The sequence below is a fragment of the Pinus tabuliformis genome, chromosome 2_1 (genome assembly GCF_031772625.1).
Source record: "Pinus tabuliformis cultivar Carrire ecotype Pingquan chromosome 2_1, CPIR1, whole genome shotgun sequence".
Lineage (NCBI taxonomy): Eukaryota > Viridiplantae > Streptophyta > Pinopsida > Pinales > Pinaceae > Pinus > Pinus tabuliformis.
This window is the reverse complement of record NC_142299.1, coordinates 512,656,716-512,671,628: the sequence shown is the minus strand read 5'-3', so window position 1 is coordinate 512,671,628 and position 14,913 is coordinate 512,656,716. Positions and strand designations below refer to the sequence as shown.

General features: G+C 37.9%; 2 protein-coding genes across 2 annotated transcripts in view; both read left to right on the top strand.

The window, feature by feature from the left end:
- The window catches only part of LOC149201210 (uncharacterized), a 35,268-nt gene extending 20,775 nt beyond the window's left edge, over positions 1-14,493 (top strand). Inside the window, exons 2-5 of the mRNA XM_089403665.1 lie at positions 9,606-10,485; positions 10,600-10,741; positions 10,866-11,148; positions 14,410-14,493. Of these exons, the coding sequence (XP_089259791.1) occupies positions 9,606-10,485; positions 10,600-10,741; positions 10,866-11,148; positions 14,410-14,493 (1,389 nt within the window). The remainder of the gene's footprint in view (positions 1-9,605; positions 10,486-10,599; positions 10,742-10,865; positions 11,149-14,409) is intronic.
- The window catches only part of LOC149201209 (uncharacterized), a 272,911-nt gene that overhangs the window by 110,086 nt on the left and 147,912 nt on the right, over positions 1-14,913 (top strand). The window lies entirely within an intron of this gene.

Sequence of the window (14,913 nt, the reverse complement as noted above, 5' to 3'; positions counted from 1 at the left end):
TTGGTTGCTGGCCGACCTTGACAAATTGTCTTATAACGCAAATAAATTCAAAACTCTATGAATGCTTATCGGTATTGGATGATCTTTAGATCAATCCTACACCTCTCGATGAGAGGGATCCAAGAAAAATATCAATTGCCATAAATAAGATGACCCACTTGGAGTTTAGCCCTAGTTGCCAATTTTAACATCATAGTTCCAGCTTTTCCGGCAATTCTGGCTTTTCCGGCATTTCCGGCAGTTTTGGCTTTTCTGATAGTTTCGGCTTTTCCGGCTTTTTCAGCTTTTCCGGCAGTTCCGGCTTTTCCGGCTTTTCTGCTCTCTGGATCAGGGCAACATTATTCTTTAGGATCTCTCCTCCTACTAAAGCCAAAAGACAAGTAGAGAGAGGAAGAGATCCCAAGTGTTTTGAAATGTCTTGAAGGCCACCTCTATTTATACTAAAACTTTGAGCACTTGTAGGGTTTATTTGGTCGCTGACCGACCTTGACGAATTGTCTTATAATGCAAATAAATTCATAACTCCATGAATACTTATCGGAATTGGATGATCTTTAGATCAATCTTACACCTCTCGATGAGAGGTATTCAAGAAAAATATCAGCTGTCATAAATATGATGACCCACATGGAGTTTGGCCCTAGTTTCCAATTTTAACAATATCCCCGACAACGCCGCAAAATAATGTTATGCCTCTTGACGAGCTAATGAATTGCGGAAAAAATTAGATGATTAGAAAAATGTCGTGAGGACCAAGGATAGAAAAACTCTGTCCCCGACAACGGCGCCAAAAAATGTTGTGCCATTTGACGGGTTAATGAATGGCGAACGTGAGGACCAAGGATAGAATAAGTTCGATCCCTGACACTGAGGCCAAAAAATGTTGTCGCACAAAATGTCTAGGCACCACGACGACTTAGATCGGGGGCTGTCACTCTGATCCCCAATCTTTGTATTTAAGTTTTCTCCTTACAGCAGACTAAGGGTGGTGGACCCTATGGAAATGAAATGAAGGAAGACTAGTTGGGAACCAACCAGGCCGGGAGACACAGTTGAGTGACCAAATACTTGTTTAGATCTAGCAAGACTTAAATGATTCGATTTATACAATTGATACCACTGCCTTGTGGAATCAACTATCTTGCTAAGAAATTTAGGACCAAGTACATGATGGACAACTGCTTCTAAGGAAAATGTTATTATGATGAAAAGAGATGCAAGATGCGATTAACAAAGGGATGAGTGAGTAGTCTTGAGGTAAGTTCGTTTAAGACTCAAGTACTTAGTATTGATTCACTTTATGACAAGAATACTTAATGAAATGAAGAGACAATCTTATACAAGACAAAGTGCCAAATATCACAAGTTCCAATAAGATACACAAGATATATGCTCTTAAAGAAAGATCACTAATACGCCAAAAAAATTATAATAACCACAAGCCAATAATGATATTAATGTCAAGAAAGAGAACGAGAGCATTTATCCAATTTATGCTTCAATCACAATTACTTGAAAATTCCAAAAGTACTTAAGAGATATTCAAGTAGCCCAAGTTTTCTATTAGATCCAAATCGAATGCAAGCCTTTTCAATGATACTTAGCTCAATAAATTTCAATCACCCAACAAGAAAGCCTTCGGGCAATTTGAAATATTAGACTTGTATGTTTCAACTGTGTGAAATGAATTTCCTTTAGGCAATGAGCTTGTGTGTGTGTGATTCAGAAACTTAGAAAATAGGAGTTTAAATTTGGATTTTATTGCCAATAATTGTACCAAAAATTTGTTGACCTGAACTTATGCAAACAGTCATCCAAAAGCACTTATTTTCAAAGATTAGATTTAGGACAACAACAAATTCTCTAATGACAACAGTAAAATTAAAATGCCAAACTAAGCCAAACATGTCAAACAAATTCTAAATTGTGTTATGAACTCAAATCACTTGAAATTTCAGAATTTAATCTATGGCAGCCAATATGTTTCAGTGATAAAAAAGAGCAGCAAAAAAGACTTTATGACAGCAGGGAAATGTTTGCTGCAATCAAGAAGATCACCCTTCTAGATTCTTATGACAATTACTTCCACAACAATATTAAAACTCCTAACTTTCAGAGAATTATTTTTTAGGACAACAGTGAATTGTTTAGGACAACAACAAACAAATGTTATGATAACAACAATATGACAATGAAAACAATAAGCTATCAATGCTATATTTATACCAAAAATTTACCGAAAATTTTCCTAACTTGCTCACATGAATTATAAAAAAATTTCAGCTTGTTATGATGTGATTTCCAGAATTACATCAGATTTGATATACTTATTACAGTCAACAATTAAAATATGAAATAGGCTTAATGATGGATTCCCAATTCAAGAAATTAATTCCTTAATGTATTAGAAAATTTAGGAACTGATTTTAGGCTAACCCACATGAAATTTTTCCACCATTAGAAAAGGTATATGATTGCCGTAACAAACAATGAGGAAAAGGAGGGTTTAGAGATCAAACACTTAGGCCCTAGGCCTTGAAGATCACTTGTCCAAGTTGCCAAAACAAATTCCAATACCTGAAACAAAATTTTTTACCAATTCTTCTGCAAAAAATCAACAATGATCAGCTTCAGAAAATTAAATGTTCAGATTAGAAATGGAGCAAGGGGAATCTAGGGCCAATGAGGGCTAGCACTAGACCCAATAAGGCTAGAGTTAGGCTAGGAGAAGGCAGATCTGGGCTCAGGAGCCCTAAAACTTGAAACTCTTTTTCTGAAAAAAAATATTTTGCTTTAGATCTTCAAATTTGTTGCAAAATTTTTAATGGTTGGCCCTGCAAAAATATTTGGGACAAGATCTTGCCCTTTAGATCTGTCTCAAAACTTCCATATCTCCTTGAAAAAATCTCAGATCTGAAAATTTCCTCGGATGATTTCTCAGATCTATTCCTGCAAACAATCTTTCAGCCCAGATCTTGCCCCCAAGGTTTAGATCTGGCTCAGATCTGAAGATTTTCTTGGCTAATTTCTCAGATCTATTGCTGCACAAGTGAAAAGAGAAAAATCCAAAACTCAATATGTACAAAAATAGAGAAAATAAAACACCTTACAGTGTTCCCATGATGAGTAACACCAACAAAATTTAACCCCAAAGTCTATCTTTATTATCTATAAAAAGATTACACAAGAACTTCTTGCTAAGCACACGATTCAAAGGTCGGATGAGTCGACTGATAAATGACTTCCTACTGAAAGTTAAATGCTCCAACGACTAGTTCGAGTGATCCTCGTCAAAGCAATCTCAACCGTTGATGAAGATTAAAATTTCTTTTAATCTCATCCGTCGAAATATTTAAATATTTGGGGAAATTCGAAATTTTTCTTTAAATACATTTTAATTAATTCAAAAATAAAAATTTTGAGTTAATTTTGCCAAAAAATTGACTTCGACTTAACTCTTAGGGATCAAAGGTTTAAAATTTGGCAAAATAATTAATTTACCTTAGTTCTGGGACCTTTTAAAATTTAATTTTTTAGGATTGGTGAATTTTGCCTTTGTAGAATTTAAATTTATTTGAGACCTAGAATTAATTAAATTTTTGGCTTAGGATTTTAATTAATTTTTGGCCAGAAAATTTAATTAATTAACTTATGAGGCGATAAACTATTTTTTCAACTCTGAAGACACTTTACATCATGATTTTCATATTTTTTTACATCATAAGGGGGAAAACCTATTTGTAATAGACCCTCACAAACTACCCATTTCTGCGACACAAATATAATCTAGCAGACCAAACAATTTGTAATAAAATAACCTAACCAAATAGTTATGATTATTCCCAAATTACTTTTACATAGAGTCGATCTAGAACACTAGGACTCGCCTAAGATCCTAGCGACAAAATCCATTCCAGCTTTGGGGTAAGACTGGAGGGGAAAAATCTGCCGACCATCCGAGAATGGATTGGTGAGACAAAAAACCTTCCATTATGGGGATCGTCACTAGAAAGATAACTTTACCTAGGTTGTTACATGCACGACACAGTTCTGCTGAGATTATTTACTTCATATACATGCATAATGGGTTTACATTATAATATGATGATCAAGATGATGATGATAGCTGGATGACATAGACACATCGATCAAGTGCTATCCCTTTTGCGAAAACGGGGGTGTACTGCTATGGGTCATTGACACGTAGTGGTCAACACCTGGCTCTACTAGGGGACACATTGTTGCACTGGAAGAATGTGAGAATCCAGAATCTGCATCCACGCAACACACAATATAACATAAGTAGCGTCCATCCAAAAATCATCATATAACTTTACGCATAGGAAATATATAAGCTCTTCATTTATTAACTATCCTAATAATGTGAAAAACACAAATCTAACTACAAAATGAAATACTGAAATAATAGGGTATAAGGTTAGAAATACAATACAAAGATGCACCATGGCATCAGATGCGTTCAATATAGTGCATACTGAGCATTTTCTTGCTTTCAGGCACATCTGTTGGCTGTTTCTCGGATGTGCCATGTCCAATCCTTGCACACAGTAAGACTTTTTCCTATCCGAAAATCAAGCTGCTCTCGCCCATCAGATGGATCAAACCGCTTTCTCATTCTATTTCTCTTGCACTTTTTCTTTGTGGTAGGCTGTGATGTTGATGATGATGTGGTCAACACATAACTTCCTTCTTGATCCAAAAAACGTTTATATGGAAAATTTGGAATGTTCAAGACTTTTGTGAGTTGCGCTTCTCTATGAACTTGATCTGTTATGACTGGTGGATCAACCATGTAAGCATCAACCTGATTCTTATAAATTTCCATTTTATCCGGGTCACCTTTAATTAGCCACTTTTCAATGGAACAAATGACCTCCTCATAATAAGATGGAGCTTGTTGCAGCAGATAGGGAGGGTTATGATTTGTTGACGTTTTCTTGTTTCTTTCATCCTCTAACCGATGCTGAAATTTTTGTACCTGTATCTTTTCCATTTTTATGGCATCCATCTGGTTAGAGTGTTCAACCTTCATAGCACTGATTTCCTTGGCATGGTTTTCCTCCATGGTCAATAACCTATTCTGAAGACATATTTGACCAGCTTCCATGTCCTTTATAATTTTATCATTCTTTGCTTTCATGCCCATGAAGCAGTTTTGCATATAGTTTATCTCTTTCTTATGATTTGCTTGCATGGTAGCTAACTGATTATTATAATTGAATCTCATGATGGTCATTTCTTCATCCATAGTTGACAATTTGTTCTGAATCGAACTTATTTCTTCTTGATAACTTGCTTTCATGACAGTCACTTGATTTGAATGATTGAATTCCATGATCGTCATCTTTTCCTCTAGGGCTAATAACTTGCTTTGCATAAAATTGATTTCCCTGGCATGATCAGCTATTAATCTTGTTTGATTAAGTTCCATATCTTTAATAAGTTGAGCCTGATTAAATACTGTGTTCTTGATTACTTGAGCCTGATTTAACCTAAGTAACCGGATTCGTTAGAAACCCTCCACGTGTCCGAATCTTGCGAATCAGACACGATTCGCTGGGGATTTGAATCCCAAAAGGGGACACGACGTGTCCTAACGGGATTTGTACGAATCCCATTAGGACACATTGTGTCTCGATTCTGGGATTTGAATCCCCTAAAATGAAACCCGCACGCTTAAAAAAAGCGTTGTTCCTTATGTTTTTCACCATATTTCTCTTTCAAATTTGCATACTTTGAGCTGTGGGCAAGGAGCTAAGGGTGTGGAGTGTTCGACAAGGAGATTCAAGCACCAGGTAAGTGCATTTCAGCTCTATTTTTTTGCATTTCTATTACAGCAGTTTGGATATGATTTTTTTTTACAAATTTATGCATGTTTTGTTTATTTTTTTTTACAGTATTCATGGCTCAATCAAAAGCAATAGTTAGGGGGCAAAGGAAGGGGAAGAATGTCTCCATTGGAGATGCCCCTCGTCCCCCAATATCATCAGAGTCTGCTGCAAGTAATGTTGAGGGAAGAGGAGGACCTAAAGACAACATTGAGAAATATCCCTTGTGGAAATATGTCACAAGAGAGGATGGGACAAGCACCAAGGGGAAGGGAGGAGGCAATGTGCAATGGAGATGCAACTTTTGTCACATTTCTTTCAAAAGCACATATTTCCATGTGAAAGGCTATTTGTTGGCTTTACCAGGTTGTGGAATTGGAGCTTGTAAAGCTGTTCCTTTACAAAAGAGGAAAGAAATGGAAAAAGAGTCCACTGTTGGTATGGAAAATGTAGCTGCAAAATCAAGAAAAACCAAGAACGAAGACCCCCTTCCATATTTGAGGAAAGGCACCACCAAATTTCCATTTGAGAGTTCCATTGGGGGACAAGCAGCAAAAGGAAGAACAATTACACTTGGTCCAATGGACAAGATTTTTCAAAAAGAGAAATGGGAAGAGCTTGATCTCACCATTGCCTTCCTTTTCTATCAAAACTTCATATCATTTAATGTTGCATGTTCACCTCTATTTATTGAGATGTGTCGAGCTCTAACTCACGGGTCTCCATCATGGTATGTGCCTCCTGGTTCAGAGAAGCTTAGAACCACATTGTTGACGAAGGAAAAAAAAGAGGTGCAAAAAATGCTTGAACCTATTGTAGCATCATGGCCAACATTTGGGGTTAGCATTGTTTCTGATGGATGGACAGATCCAGGACGACACCCAATCATCAACTTCATGGTGTCTTCCTTGAATGGTCCAATTTTCTTGAAAGCAATGGATACACTTGGAGAATACAAGGATGCACAATTTATTGGTGAGTTATTAATTAAAGTTATTGAAGATGTAGGTGTTGATTCTTGTGTGCAAATCATTGCAGATAATGCACCTGTTTGCAAGGCTACTGGCATGATTGTGGAAGCTAAATAACACTGAAATCCATTGCTTCTGATGTGCTTTGGATTGGTAACATTATTGAGGATGCATGACATATCCGTAACTTTGTGCAAAATCATACAAATGCCCTCACTATCTACAAGGAGTACACCAATCTATCATTGTTGAATATTGCTGATACACAGTTTGCCTCTTCATTGATGATGTTGAAGAGGTTGAGGGAGGTCAAGACCGCTCTTGGGTCCATGGTTATTTCTGAGTTTTGGTCTTTTTGGAGAAAGACAGATCAAGTAGCTTCTAAAAGAGTGAAGGACACAGTGCTAGATGATGCTTGGTGGAAGAGGGTAGATCTAATTATTCAGATCATGGACCCTATCGTTTCTTTGCGTCGATTTGTAGATACAAACAAACCCATCCTAGGAGAGGTTATGAGGGATGGGATTCCTTGAGTGAGTCTGTGAGGAGCATTATTCTACAGAGTGAGTGCCCCGAGTATGAGACATCACCAGAGGCCTTCTGTGGTACTATATAGGATATTCTTGTCAGCAGATGGGACAAGAATTGTACACCTTTACATTGTTTGGCTCCTCATTGAACCCAAAATACTACAGCCATGAGTGGCGGAATGGTGGATCTTCCCGCAGATTCTGTCGTCACATGGATGGTGAAATCTCACAGGGGAGGAAAGATGCATTTAGTCGGGTTTTTCAGGATAGAGCATTGCTTGATGTGGTGGAGGATGCCTTTGCAGAGTTTTCCACTGGCACTGGTCGATTTGCAGGATATGATGTGATTAGAGACAGGGGGGCTAAGAAGCCCTATTCTTGGTGGGCAAATCATGGGGCAACAAGCCCTCCTCTTCAATAGTTAGCCATGAGGCTCCTCTCTCAGGTGACTTCATCCTCTTATTGCTAGAGGAATTGGAGCACATATGGGAATTTGTAGAGTGTGAAGAAGAGCAGGCTTGAGTAGTCCAGGGCAGAGACAATGGTGTATGTGCACACCAACCTTCGTCTTATTTACAGGCAGAGGGAAGAGTGGTTGAGGGGAAAGACAAAGATGTAGGATGTCTTTCCTGATGATATGGGTCTGGACAACAGTGTTGAGTTGGCATTGGCCAACATGGATCTCAATGATCCAGTGTTAGAGACTGTTAGATTTGACGACGATGATATTTTAGAGGGGTCATCCTCCACACCAGCAGATGTAGAGGCGACTATGGATACCAGTGTTGCACACATCGCGATTTAATCGCGATAAAATCGGAAAATCGCGATTTTTTCAAAATGCCGATTCAAATCGCGATTTTTATCCAAAAAATCGGCGGAAATTTTTTTTAACGATTTTTAAGGAAAAAATCGCGGGAGGCGCGGGCAGCGGGGGTTTTATATGTAAAATCGATTTTTTGTTTATTCATTCAGCAGTCCGCCGCGGAGGAGAAGGAGGAGAAGGAGAAGAAGGGAGGGAGAGGGTTGCCGTCGCTTGTGGGAGCCGATTTTAGGAGGAATCCAAGCCAAGATCGCGAATTTGTCCATAAACCAGGTATGTAGATTAATTTTTTTTTGTTTTGGTTCTCTAAAAACTTTGTTTTTCATTGTTTTTAAAGAATTTTTAGAAATTTTTCATTGATTTGGGATGGGTTATTTGTTATGACTATGAGAACCAATTTTTGATTTTTATTTTCTCATTTTCTTTAAACATTGTTTATTTTTTTTGATTTTTCATTGTTTTTTGGGTTTAGAAATTCAAATTGGGATTTTGGAAATAATTAGCTTGTAATTTTGCAAATGCTAAATTGTAATTTGTATTTACTATTTACTATTATCATTTATGTAATCCTAAATTCCTATTTCCTAATCCTTATTTTTCCATAGGTTTGCAAATTCAAAATTCAAAAACAAACATGCCAAGGAAATTGGATCCTTTCTGGGAATATGGTGACCCTAAAACTCCGAATGATAGACAAAACTTGATTTGCAAGTTGTGTGGAAAGGAAATATTCGGGGGGGTGTACAGGTTGAAGTTCCACCTTGCACAAATCCCTGGACGTGATGTGGGGCCCTGTCTAAAGACAAATGCTGAAATTATCCAAAAAGCCATGAGAGCATTGGGAGAATTAGAGCACACTAGAGACGCCAAAGAAGAACTCAAAAGGCAACTAAGAAGGTCAGTTGAAGGAAGTGGGCCAAGTGGCACAGGTTCTACTGCAGCGTCAGTCAATCCGTTTGCTGCATCATCATATTTTGTTCCTCGAACCACACCTGGTTCACAACCAACTATCGGTTCAATGATGAAAAGAACTGAAAAAGAAAAAGCTGACAAGTTGATGACAAAATTTCTCCTCTGGAGTGATATTCCTTTCAGCATTATAAGGAATAATCCATTTTTCCAACCTACTCTTGATGCTGTTGCCAGTGTTGGCCCGGGGTACAAACTCCCTTCTCTTCATGATTTCAGAGGCCGGCTTCTTCAAGATGAAAAGCGTGATTGCACCCAAAGATTGGAGGATTTTAGGGCATCATGGGCACAAACAGGATGCACTGTTATGTCAGATGGTTGGACTGACCAAAAGGGGAGAACCCTTATAAACTTCTTGGTTAGTTGTCCCTTGGGGACTATGTTTATCAAATCTGTTGATGCAACTCATCAAATCAAAGATGCAAAAAATTTATGTGATTTGCTGGATGTGTTTATTTTGGAGGTGGGTGCAGAAAATGTTGTCCAAGTCATAACGGACAACGCTGCAAATTATGTTGCTGCTGGTAGATTGCTTATGGACAGGCATCCTACTTTATTTTGGACACCTTGTGCTGCCCATTGTATTGATTTGATGTTAGAGGACATAGGGAAAATTCCCTTTGTCAAAGAGGCTGTTGACTCATCAAAAACCATCACAAAATTTATTTACAATCACACATCTGTGCTTAGCTTGATGAGAAAATGCACCAACAACAAAGAGTTGGTGCGCCCCGCCATTACACGGTTTGCGACGAGTTTCATATCTCTTCAATCCCTCTTGAATTCTATGTGGGATTTGAAGAGAATGTTTGTTTCAGAGGAGTGGCGTTCTTCGCCAATGAGCCGCAAACCAGAAGGAGAGGCCGTCTGCAGACTTGTTTCATACCAAGAAGACTTCTGGGCGGGAGTGCAGGAGGTGTGCGCTGTCACAGAACCTTTGGTAAAGGTTCTTCGGTTGGTAGATGGTGAGAAGCCCGCAATGGGCTATTTGTATGAAGCCATGGATAGGGCCAAAGAAGCCATTCGGTCCTACTATGATGACAAGGGAGATGATGGGTTCCAGAGACAACTCCTTCTATGGAAGGTCATTGATGAGCGATGGAACAACACACTCCATCGTCCCATTCATGCTGCTGGCCTTTTCCTGAACCCTGCATTTTCTTATGCATGTGGGTTTAATTTTGATGTTGAGGTCGTGGAAGGATTATTAACCTGTGTCCAGAAGATGGTGAAAACTCCAGAAGAACGTATGGAGGTCTCTAGACAAATTGAGCAATATAAGTTGTCAGGTGGCACATTTGGCTTTGAGATGGCTATCAATGATAGGACGGTTAAAATCCCAGGTATTTTTTAGTTTGTAGTATGTACTTTGTAACTTTGTTTCAAATTTCATTGTTTCTTCAAATTCCATTTTTTTCTTATGTTTATTTAAAATTTTCTTTGTAATTTTGTTGTAGACGCATGGTGGAAGATGTATGGTGGCAGAGTACCCCTTTTGCAAAATCTTGCCGTGCGCATCCTCAGCCAAACATGCAGCTCCTCGGGATGTGAGCGCAATTGGAGTGTATTTGAAAAAATACACAACAAGAAGCGCAATAGGTTAACACTTAAACATTTAAAATATTGCAAATTTCCAAATAAATTTTTGAATTCATTAAAGTTTTAAACAATATTTTTTTTATAATATTAATTATTAATTTATTATTTCATGAACTTTGTACAGGTTGGAGTCCCATAGACTTAATGACATGGTCTATGTCTACTACAATCTTCGATTGTGGGTGAAACAACTAGAGAAGACACCTGATACGGAAGCCATCTCATTGGATGGGATTGACACCACTGCTGAATGGAGGGTTGAGACCGAGAGGCCTCTCATGGATCCCACTGAGGATTGGTTAGTGCAGGATGAGGGGGAGGAGGAGGGGGAGGAGGAGGAGGAGGAGGAGGAGCAGGAGCAGGAGCAGGAGCAGGAGGAGGAGGAGTTGGAGGAGCAGGAGGAGGAGGTGACACCGCCTATCCGGGCTACCCGGGCTACCACTACCACCAGTAGAGGACGTGGTCTCCGTCCACCTCAGCCTCTTGTAGCTGCTACTACTAGTTCTTCAGCTTCTAGAGCACGTCAGACTCCACTGCCATTTCCACCACCACAGGCACCAGCTTCTACATCTAGAGGGAAAGAGAAAGCTGTGCCATATTCTCGCAAGAGGGGCAGAGGAAATCAATAGGATTAGACTTTCATTTTATTGTATATGACATTATGACATGATGAGATACATTATCATATTTTTTGTTGATATTTTGAGGCTGAGTTGGACTTGGGACTCAGGACTTACTATTCAGGACATGATTCAATGTTATGTGTGATTTTAGCGCTAGAAATGATATTGAACATCTTATATATTAGTTTTTTTATCATATTTATGTGTCAATGTATTTATTTTATGTTGTAGATGGTTTAGATATTAAAAAAATTGAAAAAAAATGAAAAAAAATGAATATTTTTGTGCCAAACGATTTTTTCCGATTTTTTCCCGATTTTTTCCCGATTTTAACGATTTTTCCGATTTTTTCCCGGCGCCGATTAAATCCCGATCGCGATGTGTGCAACATTGATGGATACAGGGGAGGAGGGGGATGCGTAGGAGAGCAGTGGTGACCATGATGATGAGGACATTGATGCTGATTCTGATGATGACTTTGAGGATTGATGACTCATAAGTCATGCGCTACCTATTGCCTTGAGGCTTGTATACCTATAGTTGTTTTATACTTTCTATTTCTATTTGCCATTGGCATTGCACCAGCACTACCTATGTAACACATTTTGATTTGATGACTTAATGAGAAAACAACAGCTGTCAGTGTCTTTATCTTACTATCTTGTAGTTGTAAGTTGTCTTTCATTTATGAATCGTGATTGATGTTACCACTGACATGTATTTGAATTTTGTATGTACTATGCATGCTATAAATGAAGATCTATGTTTGAAATCAATGAATTTGTATCATTAATTAGAATTTGTGTAAGAAATATCTAATTTTTAATATATATATATATATATTATTTTTATTTTAAATATATATATATATTTTAATAAAATAATATATAACGAATCCTATGTGTCCTGTTCCAGGGGGTCAACGTGTCCGAATCCGACACTCGAATCCCTGTATCCTACGAATCCCGAATCCCTGTGTCAGGTGACTTAGGATTTAACTGTATGTCTTTAACCATTTGAATTAACTCCTTGAAATTATTTTCAACTTCTATAGCTTCCTTTACTTCAGCGTTCGCTTTGACCTTTTCTTTATCTCCATATCTATCTTTAAAGGCATCAATGATTAATTGTAGAGAATCAAAAGTGTTATCAGGGCCGTTAATAAACCAATCTAAAGCATCTCCAGATAAGGTGAGAACGAAAATATTCATCTTCACATCTTCATATTTAGAATATGGGCAACACTTGCTTATACAGAGGCTAACATTCTGAAGGTGAGTTTCGGCAATAAAAGCATTGTTACCTTGAAAAGGAGGAAATTCATCGATGGCTTCACCCAAAACATAAGAATAACTATGTGAGCTCTTTGAATATTAGTAAAATCACAAGGAGCAAACAAGTCAAAGTCCATGATGATTTGTTTAACAGGAAAAAGATGGGCCAAATGGATATCAGAGAGAGAGAGATCCTTGCTCAAGAAAATCAAAACATCTACAAGAAGCGAGGTTCCTATAGAAATTCTTGTAAGAAATGGAAGAAGTGGAGTCACCACTTGAGCATGAATCTCTCTCAAAGTTTCCAAAGGTGAAACTGAAAAATTAGTGGATGGAGGCAAATGGATATCCAGGGAGGGCTCCTTGTCTGGGATGAAATGAACGAATAAGTGGTGCTGCAACCCAAACAAGAAATCAACCAAAATGTCCAGGTGCAGAAAATGAAGATGAAAGGATTAGATGACGAGAGTTAGGATGGTGAGAAATGAAGAGACGAAAGGATGCTAGAAAAATGAGATGAAAGGTCGTAAAGCCAAAGTCCAATAAATTGGTCCTTGGTGGCAATGCCAAGAAGTGTAAGCTTTTCCGACTCGAATGAGAGATGAGAAATGAGAAGAATGATGAGGAAATGCCATTGAAACATTAAGAATAAAATATCCCTGACGACGACGCCAAAAAATGTTGTGTCGCTTGACGGGCTAATGAATGGCGGAAAAGATTAAATGATTAGAAAAATGTCGTGAGGACCAAGGATAGAAAAACTCTGTCCTCGGCAACGATGCCAAAAAATGTTGTGCTGCTTGACGGATTAATTAATGTCGGAAAAGATGAGATGATTAGAAAAATGTCGTGAGGACTAAGGATAGAAAAACTCTGTCCCCGACAACGGCGCCAAAAAATGTTGTGTTGCTTGACGGGTTAATGAATGGCGGAAAAGATGAGATGATTAGAAAAATGTCGTGAGGACCAAGGATAGAAAAACTCTGTCCCGGGCAACGACACCAAAAAATGTTGTGCTGCTTGACGGGTTAATGAATGGCGGAAAAGATGAGATGATTAGAAAAATGTCGTGGGGACCAAGGATAGAATAAGTTCGATCCCCGACACCGGTGCCAAAAAATGTTGTCGCACAAAATGTCTAGTCAACCTGACAACGATTCAGATCGAGGGCTATCACTCTCATTCCCAATCTCTCTGTTTAAGTTGTCCCCCTACAACAGACTAAGGGGGGTGGACCCTACGGAAATGAAATGAAGGAGGGCTAGTTGGGAACCAACCAGGCTGGGAGACACAATTGAGCGATCAAATGCTTGTTTAGATCTAGCAAGACTTAAATGATTCAGTTTATACAATTGATACCGGTGCCTTGTGGAGTCAACTATCTTGCTAAGAAATTTAGGACCAAGTACATGATGGAAAACTGCTTCAAAGGAAAATGTTATTATGATTAAAAGAGATGAAGGTGCGATTAGCAAAGGGATGAGTGAGTAGTCTTGAGGTAAGATCGTTTAAGACTCAATGACTTAGTAATGATTAACTTTATGGCAAGAGTACTTAATGAAATGAAGAGACAATCTTATACAAGACAAAGTGCCAAATATCTCAAGTGCCAATAAGATACACTAGATATATGCCCTTTTCTTCTCTTTGTTAAGAACTTGTATTTGTTCCTTCTGCCTTCCAATTTCTTTCCTGAGCCTGTCTATTTTTGCAATAGTTATATCCAATTTCTTTTGCTTTTCATCAACTTTAGATATGTACCTTTTACCAGATTCCTTTAATTGACTTGCCAGATCTTTCTCTTTCTGCTCTACTTCCTGCACTTGGAGTTTCAATAGAGCAACTTCTTTTTTGAGTGTATGATCCTCAGATTCTTCAACCTTTCTTGGCTTCTTCTAACTGGATTCTAAGACTGCTAATAATTTCCTCGGATTCTTCATTCTTCTTATTAAGTCTTTTGACATGTTCTCTTGCTATCTTCAGTTCTTCTTCCATAAATTTAGCCCTTTCCTTTTCACTCTTGAGTTCCATTGTAACCCTGACAACATTTTGAAATTCGATTGCACTTATTGCTTCAACTTCTTCTTCAGGAGCATCCTTGTTTGATTCCTTAATATTAGGATTGTTATGAATTAAATATTCATAACTATACATGTATATATAAAATAAATGATAATTATTAAAATAATAATAAATAAATATCAATTCATAATTAGTAAATAATTTAAATAAAGCTAAGTTAATCAATTAGTTTTGGGGAGGCATTAGTCCAAAG